The sequence below is a fragment of the Pristis pectinata genome, chromosome 16 (assembly GCF_009764475.1).
Source record: "Pristis pectinata isolate sPriPec2 chromosome 16, sPriPec2.1.pri, whole genome shotgun sequence".
NCBI lineage: Eukaryota > Metazoa > Chordata > Chondrichthyes > Rhinopristiformes > Pristidae > Pristis > Pristis pectinata.
The window spans coordinates 33704782-33728421 of record NC_067420.1 but is presented as its reverse complement, the minus strand read 5'-3'; the positions used below and the strand labels follow the sequence as shown (position 1 = coordinate 33728421).

Below are 23640 nucleotides of genomic sequence, written 5' to 3'. Positions count from 1 at the left end.
TCTCTTACCTGCATCTACCTATCACCACCCTGTGCCCACCCCGCCTCCCCTCTTGTCCACCTATCACTGCTCTACTTTTCCCTCCTATATATTGGGTTTCCTCTTTTCTTATCTTCAGTCCTGAAGAAGGGTCTGACCCAAAACGGTGACCGCCTGCTTTTCTCCACGGATGCTGCCTGGCCTGCTGAGTTGTTTCAGCAACATTATGTTTTTCATCTAGATTCCAACATCTGCAGTCCTTTGTTTCTCCAGTATAAATGTAAATCGTTATTCATATTTTCTTTTAATTTCTGTTTGTCAGCCTACCATGTCTATAAGACCGATCTTTTCACTGAGAAAGTGGATTCCACTGCAGACCTCTGCGAAAGGTGATTGGTTGTGTCAGCGTATGGGATGTAATCTGCTGGCAAACCCTGATGCCAGCAATGTATTGCTGCGGAATTTCACTGCAAGCTGCTTAAAATATGCCAAGGCTAAAGGAGTTCGGAAGAAGAAGCAGCTTTCTGAAAAGAAACTGGTAATATTAATAGTTTTTCACCCATCAAATCCTCAAATGTCTTAAGAAATTTGACTAAAACTTTTAGTTTGATGCGGATAGGAATTATCTTTAGTCACAAAAGCCGAGATTTGGAACCGGCAGCAAACAAGAAATGTTAACCATTTATTACATTATGCTTGTCCATGGAGTTACTTCAGGCCTTCGTACTTGAAGGTGGTAATTAGCACTATATGAAACACCATTATATCCTCCATGGGTTCCCAGACTTGTGTGAATAAGGCAGGCACCATTATGCCATCTTAACTAATCAGCTCACAGAATCCTTACACAGACAAATAATATCTACATCAGGAAGTGAGAGTACCAATTTAATTGAAAAGTCAGTATCAGTTAAAATACAGAAAGGCAAATAAAAATAAGGAGAGAAATGAGTTTAAATCCCTAACAATATTTGAAACTGGAAGGAACAGGACTCCACAGTTTTTTTTTCTCTGCCAGAAAAGTTCTTAATTTTACTGAATATCATACTGTTTAAAAAAAATCATTTGTACTTTTTCCCGTTGTGTTTAAACTTCTGAAATCTTACATCCTTCTACTTATTAGGTTGTGAAATCTCTCTACAAGATACAAAAGTAGCAAAGCTTCAAGAAAAGCAGAGTAACTCTGATACCATCTTCTCAATTTCTGCTTTTAGTCACAAATGTTCAAAAGTTGGCAGAGGTTATTCAGTTTATTTCTTAATACTGATGAACACAGATAGGCCTAGCCTCGTTGTTCTATCCACCAAATCCAGGATGTTGTTTAAACTATCCATGATCACATAAAACCACAGTACCAACAAATGTATGAGTGACTATAATCCAATAACTGTAATTAGAGAAACTTGAGTCACAAAAGAGGAAACCAATTGAAGCTTAGCATTGCTGCATTGCAGTCTATTGTTCAGGAAAATAATCCATTTTTTATGAGTTTTCTAGATAAGATATCTTTATTAGTCACATGTACATCGAAACACACAGTGAAATGCATCTTTTGCGTAAAGTGTTCTGGGGGCAGCCCGCAAGTGTCGCCACGCTTCTGGCGCCAACCTAACATGCCCACAACTTCCTAACCTGTACGTCTAATTCTAAATAAGGAAAATTTTAAGAATAAAGGTTTCTAAAATTGTTTGTAGCCTAACATTTTTCTATGATTTAGACCCGGTACTTTGTGGATCAGCGAAGGATCACTGTGTTAGGAGGGAAAGGTGGTGATGGAATATGCACTTTCCACAGTGAACCTCGCAAAGAGTTTGGAGGTCCTGATGGAGGAAATGGAGGGGATGGAGGACACGTTATTTTGAAAGGTAAAGTGTTTTGCCACTTTTCTATACTTTTCTCACTTGATACATTTTATGAGTGTTGAGTGCTCTCTAGTGGCCACTATTCATTCATGAGCCCTGATCGTGAGCGTCAACAAGCTATTTGACAATGGAAAGCATCGTAAGCAACTGGGATCCCAAGAACCACACACCTTCCTGGAGGTATCAATGGACAGCAATGAAGAGCATAATCCCTCATTAATTTGCTCCTCCTTAACTCTGGATTCAATTATGCTGTGATTTAATTTAATAATTCTACATATTCTATGACTGAATGTAGTTGTACAGCTGTTATCGACTGGGTTAATTCTCAAGTGTGGTAACCATCTGGGAATTGATTTTTTTATTTAAGGAACTTTTTTTTATAGTTCTGATTATTGTGTTCAGTTCTGGCTTTGGGAAGGGTACAGAGGAGGTTTACCAGGATGCTGCCTGAATTAGAGGGTATGAGCTGTAGGGAGAGGTTGGATAAACTTTGTTTATTTTCTCTGGACCGTTGGAAGCTTAGGGGAGACCTGTTCGATGTGTATAAAATTATGAGAGGCATAGATGTGGTCGACAGTCGTGATCGTTTTCCCAGGGTAGAACTGTCAGTGACTAGAGAACGTGCATTTAAGTTGAAAGAGGGAAAGTTCAAAGGAGATTTGCAGTACAAGTCTTTTGCACAGAAAGTGGTAGGTGGAAGCAGATATGATAATGGCGTTTAAGAGGCTTTTAGATATACACATGAATATGCAAGGATTGGAGGGATATGGATCATGTGCAGGCAGGAGAGATTTAGTTTAATTTGCCATCATGTTCAATACAGACATTATGGGCCAAAAGACCTGTTCCTGTGCTGTACTGTTCTATGTTCTTTGTAATATAACATTATTGCTCTTTTACTAGCTTATTGATGTCTTAGAGTATTTTCATAGATTCTTTAAATGTTTAATATATTGTAACCATCAGGGTAAAAATAATAAGATTAAAAAGAAAAATGTCTTTATGAATGGGAAGTACGTCACCTTATTCACTGCTTACCTGTTTTAAAAGGAAGGCATTGCATAACAAGTTTTTGAACAAAGTAACATTGCATCTAAATTGTCTTCATATGTCATCCACTTCATTGTACAAAAACTTTTGTATTTATTAAAAATTAGATTATGTTGTAGTGTAGTATTAATTTAAGAAAATAAAGAGTTTGAAGTTGTATAGTACCATTACAATCTCTTAGGTAATGAATTTTGTGTTTTGCAGTGTAATCCTTGTGTGATGTAAGAAAATTGGGAACTAATTTGTAAGATTCCACAAATAAATAGGATTAATGACTCAACAATCTGATTTAGTGGGGTCAAATCAAGTACATTTACATCATGACCCATGGCGATCTTCTGTTGTACCAACCTGTAAGTGAGACTAAATCTAATAATGGGGCTGAACCTGAAAATGGATATGTAGACACAGATATTGGCACAAATCTTCCTCTTCAGAGCTTGAGATATACCGACCCGTTTTAGTCGATGTTGGTTGAGGGTTAACTACTAACAGGATCCTAGGAGATCATCTTTGCTCCCAGTGTTGTGTTATGGGACCTTCACATCCATACCAGAGGAAAGGCTTTGTTATGAATTAATTACTGATGCAAAATTTGTGGTATTCTAAATTAGGTGATTAGTCAAAAATCTGAATGTTTTCGAGTCCTATTTGTGTAGCCTTTCTGGTTCAAAAGATGAATTTTATAGAAAATATATCCAAAGGATTTATTGGTGGAAGATTTCATACGTAAATGTCACAGAAAACCCATTTATATATTAAAAACCAGGATATTTTGAACAATTTAAAAACTCCATGACAATTTTTCCAGAACATTTTGTTTAGATTGTGTAAAAATGGTTGGTACAGCAATTTAGCTTCATAATGTATTGTCTTATTAGTGTGGCTTTAGCCACATGGATAGAAAGATTTTATGAGGTGTGCATTCCACTGCAGGGGAATGTGTCATCGTTTTATTCCCACTGGTATGAAATATTAATGATGATGAAAATAACTGTAGGTGTAAACTAAAGCAAACGCTGAAGTATTCTCCTGAATTTATAAAGAATTAAATTTGATCCTACTACCCCACAAACTACAACCCCCCTTGTGTTCTGCAGTGTAAGAAAATTGGGAGCTCATTTGTACGATTCCATAAATAAATAGGACTTTCTATATTTGGTGTATACTTTTATTAATTTCAAGAAATTTTGATTTTCCAGTTGCTGAACAAGTGAAATCACTGCTCAGCATTAAATCATTTTATCGTGGCATTGATGGAGAACCTGGAGCAAGTAAAAATTGTTATGGAAAGAATGCAGCTAATACTTACCTATTGGTAGGTAATGACAAACTTTCAAAACGTTGCATTTTTGTGGTCTCTTCAGGTTAATTAAATTTTATTTACCTCCTTAGGTGCCAGTCGGTACTTTGGTCAAGGAAGATGGGAAGATAGTAGCTGATCTCTCATCACACGGAGAAGAATACGTGGCATCGTACGGTGGGCTGGGTGGCAAGGGAAACCGTTTCTTTCTTTCCAACGAGAACCGTGCACCAATGTTTGCAACGCCAGGGGAACCTGGACAGCAGCGGATCTTGCAGCTGGAGCTCAGGACCATGGCTCATGGTGGGATGGTAGGTATGGATGGAAGTTATTTTTGCTTGCAACTTCCTGGGATGCAGTGCGAACCCACACTGAAAGCACCTCGGTTAACTTTGAAGCAGTGTCCTGTGTGACGTTGTTTCATGCAGTGATGAACACTTGGCAGATGTGTCCGATGTCTCAGTAAAATCATTCATCACCTTGTCATGGCAAGGTGTGATTGGGCTTTTTCACAGCTGGTAGAAGGTCAGGATTTTGGGGGGAAAAAAACAATGTTATCCTTCAGGACAGGAAGCATCTGCACAGAGAAACAAAGTTAATGTTAATATTCTAACTTAAGAAGAATGTTTTTTTTCTTCCTTTCAGGCAAACCTAAATGTTTCTTGGATACAAATGCTCCTCAGGATCTCTCTTCCCCATCATTTCCTTGAATCCCATTCCCTTGTGCAATCTCATACGATGTCATACTTTCACTGTCCCTCTGGACTCTCTCCCCTCTGCTGCAAGTGATCCGTCTTCAGCAGAGGATTCTGCTTCTTCCCCTTGCTTCCCTTCTCAAGCAGTTCTGATGAAATTCCATTGACTAGAAACATTAATACTGATTCTACCTCAACGGAAGCTGCCTGACTTAGAACATAGAACAGTACAGCACAAGAACAGGCCCTTCGGCCCATGATGTCTGTGCCAAACACGATGCTGAATTAAACTAAATCTCTTCTGCCTGCACATGTTCCATATCCCTCCATTCCCTATATATTCACGTCTATCTAAAAGCCTCTAAAACACCACTATTGTATCTGCTTCCACTGAGCCTTTCATGCGTTTTCTGTTTTTCTTTCAGACTCCCAGGATCCACGCTACTTTGTTCAGCTTTTTCATGCCACATTGTTATCTTTCACATTTTTAGTGACGCCTAAAATATTCTATGACTTCTATTCCACATGATTTGTTTATGACCTGTTGTGTGAGCACCTTGCATCTGTTTAACTGGAATAACTTCATCACCACTGATATATTTTGAAAGGTTTTTTTCTTTGAGACACACAAATGTTGTTTGAATTGCAAAAATACGGTGACTTTTTTTTTAGAAAATCACTTTTGAGTTCCTTCCTCAACTGAGAGATCAAGAAGAAGGCTTGCCCAAGACATCTGCTAATTGGATGTGCTGGGAAGCTAGAGTAGCCTGCAGCTTATTTTCTTCCATCCTGATTCCCCTTCCTCTCCCAATCATCTTCACCACGATGAGCTTCTATTATTAAGAGAGATCATACATAGAACACTACAGCACAGTACAGGCCCTTCAGCCCACAATGTTGTGCCAACATTTTATCCTTCTCTAAGATCTATCTAACCTTTCCGTCCCACATAGCCCCCTATTTTTCTATCATTTATGTATCTGTCTAAGAGTCTCTTAAATGTCCCTAATGTATCTGCCCCCACAACCTCTGCAGGCATCAGTATGCATCATTTTAATTTCCATGGTTGTACCATGTGAATTTAGCGAAAAAAATATTCTGAGGTGACTTGAGTGATGATATAAGGCTTTAAGTGAATTCAGCCCACAAGTAATTTCACTGTGGAATGAAGTAACCAAAGGATTTGCTTTTATATACAACTTTTTCCTGTTCTTAGAACATTCTAAATTACATTACAGCCAATGAGTTGCAAGCACAATCACTTCTATAATATGATAAAGTGAACTGCCTGTTTGCACATTGCAAGGTCCTGCAAACAGATAATCGATTTTAATAAAATTATTTTGATATAGTCAAGAACACAAGAACATAGGAGCAGGAGTAGGCCACTTGGCCCCTCGAACCTGCCCTGCCATTCAATATGATCATGTCATAAAAAGATGTGCAGGTTGGTTAATTAGCCACTGTAAATTGCTCCTATTGTGTAGGTGAGTGGTAGAATCTGGGTGGAGTTGATGGGAATGTGGGGAGAATAAAATGGGATTAGTGTAAATGGGTATTCCATGGATTCAATGGGCTGAAGGGCCTGATTCCATGTTGTATCACTCTGACCTGTGTACACCCATGCTGTATCTGTTTGAAGTAAAGGGTAAAACTCGCTTCAATCCAGAAATATTTTTATTGGCAATGTGAAATGGTACAGCAAGTCGCCTAACTGGTCAGACCATATGGTTGCGATGGGACCAAGGAAATTGTGAGGTTGGGGGAACTAAATCTATTTGATTGGCAGGTGAATAAACTAGCACCATAGCTGAGTGAGGAGGAGTGATTAAGCCTTTGGCTTCCTCTGCTACTGCAGACGAAGAGTGTGAATGGAATAGCAGGAGAAGTCAAAGTATTTTGCTTTCCTTCTGACCAAATCAAGGCCATCAGAAATGAGAGACTGATGGATTAATACAAGGGCCTGTAATGTTGGAGGCCAGTCTTTGCAGCTCCAACCCCAGAGCATTCAGCGAGAGATTCCCAGGCAGAGTCCTTAGCCAGCCATCCGATCCAACAGTGGCTTGTCCTTCCAATATTAGGTGGGAATTGAGGATGTTCACTGTTCCTCAGATAATGAAGCGGTCCATGTCCATATGCAGCTAGCCGTGGGCAACATTCAAGTTTGACTGATAAGTGGCAAGTATTGTTCATGCTACGCAAGTCTCAGATAATTACCATTACTATATCCCACACTAATACCACCCACAATCAGAAACTTAACAAGACCTGCCCCTTGAATAGTGTAGCTACCAGAGCACATAAGAGGTCAGATATTCTGCACAAAGTGACTCGTCTCCCAACTTTCTAGGGTCTTTCCACATCTACAAAATGCATCAGGTGTGTGATTGGGCACTTTTCTATTGCCTGAATATGCATCTCTGAAAACACCCCCAAGTTTGACACCTTCTGGGATAAAACAAACCACCAAATAGGCACTCCATCCTCCACCTTGAGCTTTGAATCCTGCAACACTGGTACACCAATGCTGCATTGTGTACCATCCACATGATGCACTTATTGTAACTTACCAATGTGCAAGTTACTGTATCATCTCCCAAATTTGTGCCTTTTCCAACTGGAAGGACAAGGTCAGCAGGTGCATAGAACACTAGTGATATCACTGTTCCTTCATCATAGCCAAGTTGAGTTCCTGGAACTTCCTATCTAATAGCAATGTGGGAATACTTCCACCACATGGACTGCAGCAGTTCGAGAAGGTGGCAAGGCACCACCTTCTCAAGCAATTAGTAATGAGCAAAAATGCTAGCCCACACACACCTACACCACATGGGTGAATTTTAAAAATTCTTGTCAAGGAATGCTGCAAAAGGGGTAACATTTTTTATGCAAGCAATATTCTGTTGAATATATATTTCATGAATAACTCAGATTCTTGGTTTATAATGGGAACTCCAATTAAAAGACTACTCGTTAACCTACCTTGTTGAGGAGAGGCGAAATGAATATCTTTTCTCCCAGAGATTACATTGAAAAATTCCCTAAGTACTGCAACTTCCACACGATACGTTGTGCTCTTCTATTGATTACTGAACCAAATGCTGCCTTCTTCCTGTAGATAATTATGGTTCCTTACTGATCCTGAATCTAGTGAAATAAGAAAATGCAGCAGTTCTATCAAGAATGCTGTGTTGTCACCAAATCATTGCACCAAAGTCATTTTATAAGCCAATTTTCCAAATATCTACTGAGACCACTGGTAGTTTATATCTGTGAATGGACTTTATTATGTTTTATTTAAAAACAGATAAAATTGGATGTTTATATGGGTGCAAAGCACCCAGCATGATTTGAGAAGAAGACTAAATGCTTTCTTGTTATGTTAAGGTTGGCTTTCCCAATGCTGGTAAATCATCTCTCCTGCGAGCAGTCTCAAATGCCCGGCCAGCAGTCTCTGATTATCCATTTACAACATTAAATCCTCATGTTGGTGTAATTCAATATCAAGACTTCGAGCAGGTTGCAGGTAAATGTTGATTTGACAACAATGTCTTAAACTAACATCTTATAATGGTGTAGAGTTTATGGTCTTGAAAGTTTAAAGTATATTTAACAATTCTGATAATTTCAAATCAGCTTGACGATTAATTCAGGGTTTGGAGTTTGGATCACATTTATTATTCATAAAAATCTGTTTCCCTGTTTAAACTGCTCGGTGAGGTTCATTCTTATGGAAATACTCGGCAGGTCAGGCATTATCCGTGGAAAGAAAATCCTTTGTCAGAACTAGAAAGAGAGAAGAAACAAGTTAGCTTTAGTTTTTTGTTTCCCCCAGTTCTGATGAAGGATCTTTGCCTAAACTTTAACTTTCTATTTCTTTCTGCAGATGTTGCCTGACCTCCCGAGTGTTTCCTGTAATTTTGTTTTTCAGCATCTGCACTTTTTTGATTTACAGTTTTATGGATACTCTTTGCTTCCTAGTAACTTGCCCAAATGGGCACAATTCATTTGAAAATCCTCACAAATGAGTTGTAGTAATTACCTGCAAGTTTGACTTACCTGTTCGAAACCTCATGTCAGCCTTTGCTCGAAAGTGAGACCTACAAGGGCAACTTTCTGTTAAGAGCTCCACATCCCATCAGTTCTATTCACTACCGTTCCTTCTGTGCCTTCTCCCTTCCATTGCTAGAAGCCAGTCCAGGGCAGATTCTGGTCTGAGCTTACTTTGATGTTGGGCAAGAAAGCCAGGAGGCTCAGGAATCACCAGGAACTGGCTCTTGAACCTTAGGGACACACACAGTGTGAGCTCCTGAAAAGTTTTCCTTTTTGTTTTGTTCAGTTCTTTAGTGCAGTTTGCTTCAATATCACTAAATTTATCCCAGGCAAAGATCTAATGATGTCAGCAACCATCCCTCCTTGAACTGCAGAACCCTCCTTAACTGCACCACAGCATTCACAAGTCGACTGATCCATCTTCCAGCATTATTACTTTATAATAAGGTGATATTCTGGGCTGGGATTAAGGGAGACAATTTCCCATGGCTGTTCAAGATTTTGTAAAAGGTACCACCTGCTTCACAGGAGTGTAAACAACCAAAGAAATTGACACTGAGCCAAAGGAAGAGAAAATTAGAAGAGATGAGGTGAACAAATGCTTGGTCAAAATGTCAAGTTTAAAGCAGGTTAGATAAGTGGTGTGGTAAAGAGGTTTAGGGAGAGATTGGAGCTGAAGGCATTGATGTCGTAAAGGACATAGGGAATAGAAGAGAGTTTCAACATCCAAATCTTACAAAACTAGAGAGTTTCCTTTTACTGCTATATGATTTTTAGACATCTGTTATAAGTTTTGATTATACCAGTTTCTGAGTTAAAAACTTAAAATGCAGCACTTCTAGGTCATTATTTGCTATTGTACTTGCACTGCCTTACAGCACCAGATACCTGGGTTCAATCCTGACTCGGGTGCTGTCTGTATGGTGTTTGCACGTTGTCCCTGTGACCTGTGGGTTTCCTGTGGTGGTTCAGTTTTCACCCACATCCCCAAAGATGGGTAGGCATAGTAGTGTAGCGGTTAGTGTAACGCTATAACAGCGCCAGCGACCCGGGTTCAATTCCAGCCGTCGTCTCTAAGGAGTTTGTAAGTTCTCCCCGTGTCTGCGTGGGTTTCCTCCAGGTGCTCCGGTTTCCTCCCACATTCCAAGGACGTACGGGTTAGGCACCGGAAGCATAGTGACACTTGCAGGCTGCCCCCAGAACACTCTGCGCAAAAAGATGCATTTCACTGTGTGTTTCGATGTACATGTGACTAATAAAGATATCTAATCTTATGTGCAGATTGATAGATTGATTGGCAGCTGTAGATTGACCCTAGTGTGTAGGTAGAATCTGGGGGGAGTTGATGGGAATGAGGAGAGAATAAGTAAAAGGGATTAACATTTGTTTAGTTTAAGTGGGTGGTTGATGGTCAGTGCGGATTCAGTGGGCCGAAGGACCTGTTTCTGTGCTGTATCTCTTTATGACTTTATAGTAACTAAAGCAGAATTGCATTTGATTTTCAGTGTAAAAGTAGCTTATTCTGTGATGGATGAAGTTCTGTATTTAAGGAGATACTCCTCCTGTAGTTGCAGATATTCCTGGAATCATCAGAGGTGCCCACAGAAACAAAGGGCTGGGACTTTCCTTCTTGAGACACATAGAACGCTGCCGCTTTCTACTATTTGTGCTCGATCTGTCAACGGTGGAGCCCTGGCAGCAGCTGGAAAATTTAAAGTATGAACTGGAGCAGTATGAGAAAGGATTGTTGGAGAGACCATTTTGTGTCATTGGGAACAAGATAGACCTTCCAGAGTCCAAAGCCAATTTTGTTTTGCTTCAAGAAAAAGTAAAGCAGTGTAGAATAATCCCCGTGTCTGCACTTACTGGTGAAAACATTGAAGAGCTTTTAATGCATCTCAGGGAACTCTATGATGGATATCTGGAGGATACCAAGCTTGATGGCTGCATACCGGTCAAATGGTAAAATTACTGTTATGGAAATAAATTATTAAATTTGTCAATAAAAGTTATGTGATTGCTTTGTTCTGAATTTGGTGAAGTCTTAAGACCCTTTGAATAATGTTCCTCTTTAAGAATAGACTATCTTCAGGATTTTGACACATTGGAAACATGGTAAATTCATATACATTTTACAAAGAAAATTGCAGCAGATGAGCAATTTGAGATATGGAATTTGACAATTGAAATGTGATTGGGAGGAGTGGGTGTCTTTGACCCCATGGTTTTCAAAGCTCTCCCCCATTTGGGTGGGATCATAGGAAAGAGGGACAGGCTCCTCATCTCCTCCGTGTCTGTCAATGACAGTGAGGGATTAATTAGCTAACAATTGTTATTGTTGAATCGTGATTATCAAGATAATAAAGGTGAGCTAGACCATGGTCCTTCCTTAGAGCAGTTCCTATGTAACTGGTAGATTGTGTAAATATTTCTGTTTATTATGGTCTGGCTTTGTATTGACTCAACCTGCCTCTCAGAATTGTCAGATGTATTGATTGACTTTGAAGTGCGGTTATCGTTAACGTAGCCAAGTATGGCAGTGATCTTTTTCCACAACATCTCACCAGAACCAGCAGTGAATTTATTATTTGGGAATTGCAGAAATTGTAGTGGTATATTTTTGTTCTCCTGGTAAGCTGTGGGAACTGAGTCTTTCCAATCCAGTGGACCTGTCAGAGTTTAATTTTTTGACTTACGAAACATAATGATCCTTAAATAAATTCTTATACTTTCTACAAATACTATCAGTAATTTCATCACTATTACCAATCATTTAAACTACTTTCAAATCATTGAAGATATTCCACCCACAGATCCCAAACTTTGCTGATTATTGTTGTGTCTAAATGTTCCTCTGATAGTCAAGCTGGGCCAAGTATACCTTCCTGAATTGGATGATTAGATTGGCTTTTCTGGTTATAGTTCTGTCAGCAATCATACCTCCTGCTCATTATCCTCATTGTCCACAACTGTGGGTGTGTGATTGGTTGCATCATCTTTTCCTGATTGACCACCCAGGCTTTCCTCTCCTGATTGTATATTGTGTACATCAGCACCATATTTCTTTCTTGCTATCTTGTTATGTAGCTCCAATATAAAAGGTTTTATCCTCGTCTAAAGAGTCATTCACCACTTGGGTCCTGATTCTTGATACAACACTGGTCCCTTGGGGGCCAGGCTTCCCCAGACTTGTTGTCCTCACCTTCCACCCATAAGAGAGCAGGTTGGCCTTAAATGCTCACTTTTATTTCTGAATGACTCTCAGTTAGAGTCACAGAGTAATACAGCACGGAAACGGGTCCTTTGGCCCAACTCATTCATGCCGACCAAGGTGCCCACAATTTGGCCATATCCCTCTAAATTTTTCCATGTACTTATCCAAATGTCATTTAAATGTTCTTATTGTACCGGCCTCAACTACTTTCTCTGGCGGCTCATTCCATATACGCACCACCCTCTGCATGAAGAAGTTGCCCCTCAAGTCCTTTTAAATCTTTCCCTTCTCACCTTAAACCTATGCCCTCTAGTTGTTTATTCCCTTTCCCTGGGAAAAAGACTGTGTGCATTCACCCTATCTATCCCCTTCATGAATTTACACACATCTATAAGGTCCTCACTTAGTCTCGTATGTTCCAAAGAATAAAGACCTAGCCTGCCCAACCTTTCCCTATAAACCAGTCCCACACATCCTGGCAACATTCTCGTAAATCTTCTTTGCACTTCTTTCAGCTTAATGACATCTTTCCTATTACAGGGTAACCAAAACTGTACAGGATACTTCAAGTGCGGCCTCACCAATGTCTTGTACAACTGCAACATAATATCCCAGCTCCTATATTCAATGCCCTGACTGATGAAGGCCAGCATGCCAAACACCTTCTTCACCACCCTGCCTATCTGTAATGCCACTTTCAGCGAACTATGTACTTGTGCTCCTAGGTCCCTGTGTTCCACAACACTCTCTAGGGCCCTGCCATTCACTGTGCAAGTCCTACCCTACTCTGACTTACTAAAATACAACACCTTGCACTTCTCTGAATTGAAAGCCAGTTGCCAATCCTCACAAGTAACTGCTCCTGGTCTACTTTTGCCAGGCTTTGTCTTATGATATGAAATCAGCCTTCCACCAGCCACTTGCCCAGTTAAAGTACCTAACACTAGATCCAGTACTGCCCCTTCTCTAATTGGATAATCTAGTACTGGCTCAAAAAACTTTTCTGGATGAACTTTAAAAATTCCACCCTTTTTAAACTTTTCAAGTAAGGTTGTTATATTAAATTCTAACCATGCACATTTCTCTACTTAAAATACACCCTATCATCTAAACTCTAAGTAAGGTAAGATATTTTTATTAGTCACATGTACATCGAAACACAGTGAAACACATCTTTTGCATAGAGTGTTCTGGGGCCAGCCCGCAGGTGTCGCAATGCTTCCAGCGCCAACATAGCGTGCCCACAACTTCCTAACCTGTACGTCTTTGGAATGTGGGAGGAAACTGGAGCACCCGGAGGAAACCCACACAAACATGGGGAGAACGTACAAACTCCTTACAGACAGCGGCCGGAATTGAACCTGGGTCGCTGGCGCTGTAATAGTTTTATGCTAACTGCTACACTAAGTCAATTCTTTACTGCACAATCTTTATTATTGCAGTTGTTATAAACTGTCTTGAGCCCAGTAAAGGTTGAATGAGTTCCAGCCATGCATACCCTTTCCAGCTGGGCGTACCTGATGGAACAATAACAAGATTGTACTTCAATGGCACCTTTAAATTGGTTTGATATAGTGCAGATACTATAGCTGGCTAGAGTGGAGGTCATTGGGAAATGCACCATGTGGAACAAGCTGAAGTCAGTGAGCTTGAGCTGTGAACAAGTCAGTGATTGTGATTGATTTTATGCACATTATTTTGTATGTAACTATCTTCCACTCACTGCAAATTTTATGGAGAAATTTACCTGCTTTTGTTGGGGGAAGTCATTTGTTTCTTCACTTTAACTTGATTGCTTTCTGAGTAAATTAACTGTTTACTATATAGTAGGTTGCATCATCAATAAATACTATATTTAGGGGAAAAGGGCCTGAGAGATCTGAGTCATCCCTGAGTCAGTTTTAACATTTATTTTGGCACTGCGCTGGAATTGCACGCCCTGTGGTTTTCATTTCAAGCAATGCATAGGAACTCCAGGGAGTCTCGAATTACTGCCTGTGAGTCATACTGGAGCCTGACTCAGAACTTGCGCCACATATTGAGCATTAATGTAAATTGGAAAGCAGTTTCAAGCATCTTTAAATAGGAAAACTATAGGAAGACTTCTCTACAGTGTTACATGTAGCATAAGTGCCCACTTGGATGTCTTGAAAAATGTTGTGACATTGGGTTAAAATCCACTAAAAGCAGCACTCTGGCATTTTCCTGGCAGAACAGTGCACTAAAATGGGAGCTATGCCATTCCAGATGAAAGCTAAATCCAGACTGCATTGCTGCTTGCATCACTGCCACCCGACCGCTGGCAAACGGAGTTTAATGCAGGAAAATGTGAGGTCATGCACTTGGGTAGGAGGAGTCAAAAGGCAGTCTGTTATCTCTATGGAGAGAGGTTGCATGGTAGAGCACAGGAGGGAGAGGGAGCAGAGGAGGGATCTAGGTGTTTTTGAGCACAAAATGCAAAAGGTTAGCCAAACATACAGCAAGTAGTTATGAAGGCAAATAGCATAGTGGCATTTATTGCAAAGGGAGTAGAGTTTAGAAATAGAGAAATATTGTTACAGTTGACAAGGTGCTGATGAGGCATCACCTGGAGTACTGGACATAGTTTTGGTCCCCTTAAGGTAAGCATGGGAGACAGTCCAGAAGAGGTTCACTTGGCTAATTCCTGAGATGAGAGGGTTGTCCTATCACCAATGGCAAAAAAAAAATAGATCTGTATTCTTAGGAGTTTAGAAGAATAGGGCTTGAAATGTATAAGCTCCTTAGGGGCCATGACAAGCTAGATGTTGAAATGTTACCACTAGTGGGAGAGTCTTGAATGAGGGAACATAGTTATAAGATAAGAAAGCAGTCATTTAAAATTGGGATGTGTAGGAATTTCTTCTCACAGAGGGCGGTGAATCTCTGAAATTCTCTAACCTGGAGGCCAGATCATTAGAGGTTTCTAAAGGAGAGGTAGATAAGTTTTAGAACTGGCACAGAAGAAGAGTTGATGCCTGGGACAGATTAGCCTGATCATGCTAAATGGAGCAGGCTTGAGGGGTTAGATGGCTCCTGCTCCTATTTCCTCATGTGTTCTTGTATGAGGCAGAATTTAACTAACTCCCTGCATGGCAGATGGAGTACACTTGCAGAAAAGGCTTCCTTGGAGGTGATGGTGAATGAGGGGGTGGAGAACATGAGCTGTGTATCATCACATCCCCAGGAGGTGGTCTGATTGAATCCTGTGCTCCCAAATTACTGTGAGGTGTGGGCTGTTGAAGGGATCAGAGATCACAGCCAGCAGCTCAGAACTGATTCACACGAAAGAACCATATTCAGTGAAAGAAGCACCTCTGATTCATTTTCCATTATGCTGACCATTGAAAACTGTGGCTGGCAGATGCAACATACACAATATTGATGCCCCACTGTAGATTTGTTAATTGCCATTTCACTTCTGATTCCTACGCAATGTGATCCTGGATTTTCTGTGAATGAACAATGAAGGCCATAGGTTGCCCCAAAAATCCCCGAAGGCTGCCAGCAGTGGAAGAAATATGTTCTCCACAACCTGTGGCATCATTAGGTGTGCAACTGACACCAGACTGCATTAAGGTGAAGATCACACAGAAATATCCATGTCAATTTTCCCATGCAGAAGATTTCACCCAGATGTGTTTGCTGGTGTGACTTTCTATCTCCGATAAAGCCACTTATATATGCAACTTGCATGCAAACAATGTCTGTGAATGGATCTAACTTCTAGGTAACAGTATTTTAAATGTTAGAGCAAAAGTGAAAGCAATGTACAATTCTTTGTCAATATTTTTATTAATTTCAAATAAGAAGTACAAAATGCATGAAACAAAGGAAAAAAAGAAAATAGCAATGTACAATTTATACAAATCCAATGTGGTGCAGAGAAAGGGAACGTGGAAAGTTATCAGAATATAATGTATCTCTGGATTAGAAACATTAATGTGCTGAAGATCTTTTTTAAATTCAAAAACATTTAAATCACAGAAGAATATAGCATAGAAAGAAATGATTTGACCCACTGTGCTTGTGCAGGCCTGTCCAACTTGTCCCATTCTGCATTTCTTTCCCTCGTAGCTCTGGAATTTTATTTAGCTTTCAAAGTTACTATTGAATCTGCTCTGCCATCCATTTAGGCTGGCCACTGCAAATCAAACAACATGCCAGGTAATTAAGAAAAACATCAGTTATATCAATCATTGTAAATCTTGTCCTTCGATTAATGTCCCACCTGTCAGAGTGGAAATAGTTTCTCCATTTTTATTCACAAAATCCTCACCATTTTGAGCATTTCTAATCCATCTGCCCTCTACTCAATCAGAGCTTCTCTCATATTCACAACTAACTGATAAGATATCTTTATTAGTCACATGTGCATCGAAACACACATCTTTTGCGTAGAGTGTTCTGGGGGCAGCCTGCAAGTTTTGCCACACTTCCGGCGCCAACGTAGCATGCCCACAACTTCCTAACCTGTACGTCTTTGTAATGTTGGAGAAAACCCATGCAGACACAGGGAGAACATACAAACTCCTTACAGACAGTGGCCGGAATTGAATCTGGGTTGCTGGCGCTATAATAGTGTTATGCTAACCGCTACACTACTGTGATTATCCCTGATTATAATTCTGGTAAATCATTGCACTCTTCTCCATATCCTTGAGGTGCCCAGAAATGAATACCCTGGTTGAGCCTAATGACCAGTTTATAAAGATTTAATGTACCTTCTTTTGTGCTTTTTCCTTTTAAGAATAAGGTTGAGAATTTCATTTTTATGAAGACAAACTTATTTACCCTCAGCACTCATTGTAAAATTATACCATTTGGTCGATACCCACTTCTTCCTATCCATCCTCCCAAAAAGCACCACATTGCATTTTCTACATAAGATGTCACTAACCACCCTGTCTGTCCATTTCCCAGTCCCTCTATCCCTCCTGAAGACTTTCTCCAGTCACTGTTGTTTCCATAACAGTAAACCTGTTATTGTTTTCACCTGTACTACATCAATGCACTCTGTACTAAGTCAATGTAACTGCACTGTGTAATGAATTGATCTGTACGATCGGTATGCAAGACAAGTTTTTCACTGTACCTCAGTACAAGTGACAATAATAAACCAATACCAATACCAAACTCAGTGTCCCTTGTTTCTCATTCAGGGTCATTAATTTAATCAGAAAGAGCAAATGATGCAGAAAACAGATTCCTGGGTGGTGAGTGGCTGGGATGGATACCTCTGTTCCCCTCTGGTCTGAAAAATATTTGACATGACCTTGCTTTCCATCTCTTCCCCAAATTTGTATCCAGGTCTTTCTGCAATTCCGCAAGCTTCTATTTTGAAAGTCCAATGGCAATTAAGCAAGGACACAAGCAAAATTGGAGACAAACACACATCTATCACAAAAAAATCCTTAATGTCTAGAGAAGTAAGCATGGATACAGATCCCTTAGCCACCGAGTTCACACCAATTATCAAACACCCATTTATACTCATCCTACTCTAACCCATTTTATTCTCCCCACATTCTCATCAACTCTCCCCTGATTCTGCCTCTCTTGGTCAAACCCAAATGTGAGTTTAAAATACCTTGCAAAATACAACACAATGATGTAAATAGTTTAAATGAAACAAGATTTGTATATACCCTTTCTCCACAAATGTAGTCCCATAGGATTTCTATTTTATTTGTTGACATTTTGGGATTGCAGACCGAAAATGCTGGAAAAACTCAGCAGATCAGGCAGCATCTGTGGAGAGAGAAACAGAGTTAATGCTTCCGGCTGAAAATCCTTCATCAGAATCTCCCACCTGAAATGTTCGCTCTTTCTCTCTCCACAGAAGCTGCCTGACCTGCTGAGTGTTTCCAGCATTTTCTGCTTTTATGTCAGATTTCCATCAACTGCAATCTTTTGGTTTATTCATCCTGTACAAGGTTTTGAAGATACTTCTGTTTTGTCAATGTTTCAATTGGTTTCCACTTACTATGTCTGGAGAGGTTTGAATGGCCAAAAATAAGGCATTTCTGCTGCTGAGATTCCCTCCTTCCTCCTCCCCCCCCCCCCCCCGCCCATTAAAATCTCCCCCCACCTCCATCCAAAGGGTCCACATTTCCTGGCGTGAGGCTCAGGCGGCGCTGAATGAGAAGAGCTGAAATCAGGGGTAACTCATCCCCGCTCACTGACAGGTCAGATGACAATTATTGATGCAAACAAACGCAAGCAGATGCTGCCTTTACTCCGGGCGGCCGGGATCATGCTGTGGTCGGGCCGTGTGGAGTCACCTTGGAATCAGCGCCCTACATCACCATCCCAGCCAGTGACCAGGTAAACAGCCCCGTGCGTTCTTGTTCCGGATTTTGTTCTTTCATAATGAAATGCGCACATTTCACACTAATCGTGGATCACTTTGGTTTTACACTTGGGTGTATTACAAGGGGAAGGGAGGAGGGTTGTCACACAGCGCACTGCAGACATTCAGCAAAATCCCTTCCTCTGGAATAAATGCAGACCGATGCAAACGGACACAAATTCACTATTAAATGTACTGATTTTTAACAACTATTTAAGATTGGGCTGTTTTGTTTAAAAGGAGAAAAAGAATTCGGTGTCCAGCATTATTTTCACATTTCAGGGGGAGAAGAGGGGTAGATCTCTTTGTCACAATGGACGGCATCTGATTTACTGGAGCGTGTCATTTATCATTTAGATGCGGATGTTTCATTGCCTTTGAACTTTTAATACAAAATCACACGTGGCAGCAAATTCTGTTCCATGTGTTACGGTATGTGTTGAGAGGCAGTGGACTTCCTGCAGTAACAAACATGCTCCTCCATGAAACAGAGACATCTGTATTTAAAGATTGAATTTAGATTTGGATTTGAGGGGTGGATGGATTTAGATTCTGGTTCAAATCCTTTTCAGCTATCAGTTTAACCCTTAAAATGCTGGACAGGACAGGCCACGAGGATTTTCACCTCCTTGAACTGAATTCCTAAATAGCATTGCTGTACTTCCGAAGCTGAAGCACCTTTGGTTTGGACGTGTTGTTTCAGGTTTTGTCTACTGAGAAGTAGTGTTGGGAATGTAGACACAGCCGGCTTGGATTTCTTGTGATTTCTCTTCAGGAATCATCTCATATTTTGAATTGACTTCAGATACATTATAGCTGTTAGCCAACGATATTTTAGAAGTTCCTCTGTAGTCTGTTGGACTTTCCAGGTTCATTGTAAACTGGAGACAAAAGATGTAAACTGCAGATTCTGGAGTTTGGAGCAACAAACAATCTGTTGGAGGAACTCAGCGGGTCGAGCAGCATCTGTAGGGGGAAAGGAATTGTCCCGGTGCAGCGTTTTGACCCGAAACATCGACAATTCCTCGACCCGCTGAGTTCCTCCAGAAGATTGATTGTCATTATAAACTCTTCTTCCTTATTTTCAATATAAAAGACTGTTGTTCTGAGCCCCATTGGCTCCCTGGGAAGTACAGATGCATACAAGCGTACATATGCAGAGTTCTTATGTGTCAATGTGACTGTTGGCAGAATAACTTGGATCTGAAGTTTGTTCATCGTGTTCCACACATACTAACCTGACACCAGCAGCTGCACTAAGAGTGGAACCTAATTGCACTTTCTTATCAATTAACTCGTGAAAATATCATTTTTTTAATATATTTCAGCTGATGGGGATGATGCGAGTGGAATGGATAATGACTGCAAAAAATGGGCACAAGTTTTATGGAACTACCTTAAACTGGGACAGCCTCTTGTGAAGGTAAGAGAGCTTTGCTCGTGATTGGCAGGAAAGACATACAGAGATCACAGAAAGGATTAGTTGTAGCAATTACTTCACCCCTTCCATTTGCTCACCACTGCTTCCATCCCCCATCATGGCTGTGGTCTTGGGTTGAAACAGACACTGCACAACCCTGCCAAGCTACTTGACTATGTGCTGAGTTTGTAATCCTCCAACCTGTCCATCGCAACGATCATCTTCTTCCGCCTCCAGGACATTATCCATCTCTGACCCTGCCTCAGGTACCTTCCAATGGAGAAGCAAGACCCTGTTGTATCTCAGTAAATAAAACTTTTCATTGACAAAAAATGGGCAAAGTTGGTCCCATAAGGGGAGGCTTACCTGATATTTTTGTGCTGAGAGAGATTGATGCTGGCAGGAGAAATACTTGTCTACTTTATTAATTGGTAAATTGGTTTATTATTGTCACATGTACCGAGGTACAGTGAAAAGCTTAGTTTTGCATGCCATCCATACCGATCAATTCATTACAACAGTGCATTGAGGTAGTATAAGGGAAAACAATAACAGAATGCAGTATAAAGTTTTACAGTTACAGAGAGAGTGCAGTGCAGGCAGACAACAAGGTGCAAGGCCATAACAAGGTAGATTATGAGGTCAAGAGTCCACCTTATCGTACTAGGGGATCGTTCAATAGTCTTATAACAACGGGATTGAAGCTGTCCTTGAGCCTGGTGGTATGTGCTTTCAGGCTTGTATCTTCTGCCTGATGGGAGGGGGGAGAAGCGAGAATGTTCAGGGTACGTGGGGTCTTTGGTTATGTTGGCTGCTTTACTGAGGCAGCAAGGAGTGTAGACAGATCCCATGGAGGGGAGGATGAACCGAGGCAGCAAGAAGTGCCCATGGGGGGCAGGATGGTTTCCGTCATGTGCTGAGCTGTGTCCACAACTCTTTGCAGTTGCAATGTTGTGGGTTCACAGCTCAGGAACAACATGAGTCTGAAGCCAAGGGTAGCAATACTCTCATGTACCTCAGCTCCACTTTAGCAACTTAAGCACCAGCTTGGCATCTCCATCACGTGCACCTGCCTATTTGAGTTATGTCACCGACCTAGAAGGAAGGTTTTATTTTGGAGACACAAGGAACTGCAGACGCTCGAATCTGGAGCAAACAGCAAACGCTGGAAGACCTCAGCAGGTCGAGCAACAAGGGTGGAGGCAAAGTGATGGTCGATATTTCGGCTTGAGATCCTGCATCAGGACTGAGAGTGCAGAGAGCTGACGGCCAGGATATAGAAGTGAGAGGGAGGAGTGAGACAAGAGGCTGGAAGGTGATAGGTGGAACCAGGTGAGGTGGGTGGGGATGATGGACAGACAGAGCCAGGGAGAGGGTGAAGTGTTGCGACGGAGGCTGGTAGGCGATCAGTGGAACTTGATAAGGGAGGGATGATGGGCAGATGAACCAGATGGGGGAGGGTAACAGGAAGGGAAGGAGGGATAGGAAAGGTGAACAAAGGGAAAGAGACCCTAAGTGGACACAGGAGGTGGGTTACCTGCAACTGGAAAGTTCAATGTTTGTACCATTGGGCTGTGGACCTACACAAGTGGAATATGAGATGCTGTTCCTCTAGTTTACATTTAGCCTTACTGTGGCAGTGAAGAAGGCCGAGGACAAACAGGTCAGTGTGGGAACAGGAAGCGGAGTTGAAGTGACATGCGCTGGAAGCTCAAGATAGGCATTGCAGACAGAGCACAGGTGCTCTGCAAGGCAGTCACATGGTTATGCTTATTTTGGTTTTTCTGTTTTGCAGTATCACACTGGAGAATCACAAGCAAGTGATAGGTAGTTTCCTGAAGTGAGCTTGTGGTGTGATACATGGAGAAGAATTACTTTGTGTCAAAATATGACCATTTTTATGCTGTGACTCCCATTATCTGTGGAGGTACTTAGTTGAAAGTTCATATAGAATTCTGTAAGAGGGAACAGCTCTTCATATGGTCAACATCATTGGACAGAATTCACACCAGAAGCAAAAGGATAGCTTATTGACTCAAATCGAAAAAAAACGCAGACACTGGATACCTGAAATAAAAACAGAAAATGCTGGAAAAACCCAGCAGGTCAGGCAGCATCTGTGGAAAGAGAAATAGTTAATGTTTCAGGTTGAAGTCTTTGACCTGAAACACTAACTATTTCTCTTTCCATAGATGCTGCCTGCCCTGCTGAGTGTTTCCGGCATTATCTTTTTACTTCAGCTCATTGATACATTATGTTACTCTGCCCATAAGAAAATGCACCTTAGTGGGAAAGTGGTGGAAAGAAGCACTGCACACTGCAAAGTATTAGAGGCAACAGAAAAACAGAATGAGACTCAGTAGACTGATTCAGCAAACCAGTTGAGAAACTAACTTGTTTTTATAAATTGATAGGTGAAATTTTCAGCCCTGATACACACAGATTAATATTTATTCTTTTCTTTGCACCTTAATTTGGTTTCCTGATAACGTATTCATAATTTGTGTTGTTACCATTCACAATTGCTGTGGAGAATGCTTACTGGTAAGTGCAAGTCGGCTGTCTGAGAGTCTTTGTTTTTCCAGAGTGACATAATTATAGGCCTGGGATGCCATGACATTCGAGTGGCTGAAAGAGCTGCAGATCTTTATCTGGAAGATTGGGCTCCGCTGATACTATTTACTGGTTACCTGGGAAACCATACAGTAGGTAAGAAGGCATATTACTAAATTATATTCCAATAAAATAGTATTTCTGTAGCACAACAGTATGGCATTTTTTTTCTTACGTTTCTGCAATTTTTTTTGGCCGTAGTTCAAAATGTGATATTGCAGGTTCCCCTCTGCATCTTCCTGATTTGGAAATGCATCAATGTTCCCTCGTCGTCCTTGGAAATCTGCATCCAATAACACACAGGAAAACTAACACTGGAAGTACTGCAGTGGATCAAGGAGATAGCTCACCACCATGTTGTCAAGGATAGTTAGGGATTGGCAAGAAATCTTGGTCTTTCTGGGGAAGGCACTTTGGTCAGCATGGACGAGTTGGGCCGAATAACTTTGCTGTATAACTTTATGAATCTATGCTGGTGATGCTGACATCCAAACAGCAGAAGAAAGAAAAAGCAAATGAATTTTCACTCAGTTTTCTTGCTGCATTGTAGGAACTCTGGGCTTAATCATGTTGGCAGCTCTTTGGGAGTTCCACAGGGAGCCACTGGCTAGGTCTAGTCAGCAGTTCAACACATTCTGGATTTTCACACTACAGAGTGCAATTAAGGAATATGCTGGATGTCAAATACAGGGCACTTGACCACTCTCTCTGCCCTCAGATTTAGCACTGAGTTCTAGCTTGTTGCTATAAAGTATTGAACTGATGGGTGGATGCATCTTGTACCTGACCCCTCAGCTGTACGCTAGCCATAGCTGACACATCCAGCAGAGCCCTAGTTATTTGGATGTGGTCACTGAGCTTCATTAAAAAGGTAAATGAAAGTAAGTGGTATGTTTTTAACTTAATGAATATGGATGTTAATAAATGAATTATAAAATTTACAGAAGTTGAATGTATACTTAAATGAATTTATTAATGCTTAACAGCAACACACAAAGCACTGGAGGAACTCAGTGGGTCAGGCAGCATCTATGGAGGGAAATGGACAGTCAACATTTCAGGTCAAGACCCTTCATCT

At 40.9% G+C, this 23640-nt stretch overlaps 1 protein-coding gene across 5 annotated transcripts in view; it reads left to right on the top strand.

Annotated features, from left to right (window-relative positions):
- mtg2 (mitochondrial ribosome-associated GTPase 2) overlaps nt 1–23640 on the top strand; it is a 46338-nt gene that overhangs the window by 10062 nt on the left and 12636 nt on the right. For 4 of the 5 annotated variants that reach the window (XM_052031653.1, XM_052031651.1, XM_052031649.1 and 1 more), the window contains exons 2-8: nt 302–517; nt 1697–1844; nt 4097–4212; nt 4290–4508; nt 8280–8418; nt 19858–19952; nt 22535–22658. In XM_052031653.1, coding sequence (XP_051887613.1) covers nt 308–517; nt 1697–1844; nt 4097–4212; nt 4290–4508; nt 8280–8418; nt 19858–19952; nt 22535–22658 — 1051 coding nt within the window. In that variant the 5' untranslated portion in view covers nt 302–307. Of the gene's footprint in view, nt 1–301; nt 518–1696; nt 1845–4096; nt 4213–4289; nt 4509–8279; nt 8419–10513; nt 11646–19857; nt 19953–22534; nt 22659–23640 lie in introns of those variants that run through there. The other variant, XM_052031652.1, reaches the window with a different exon arrangement.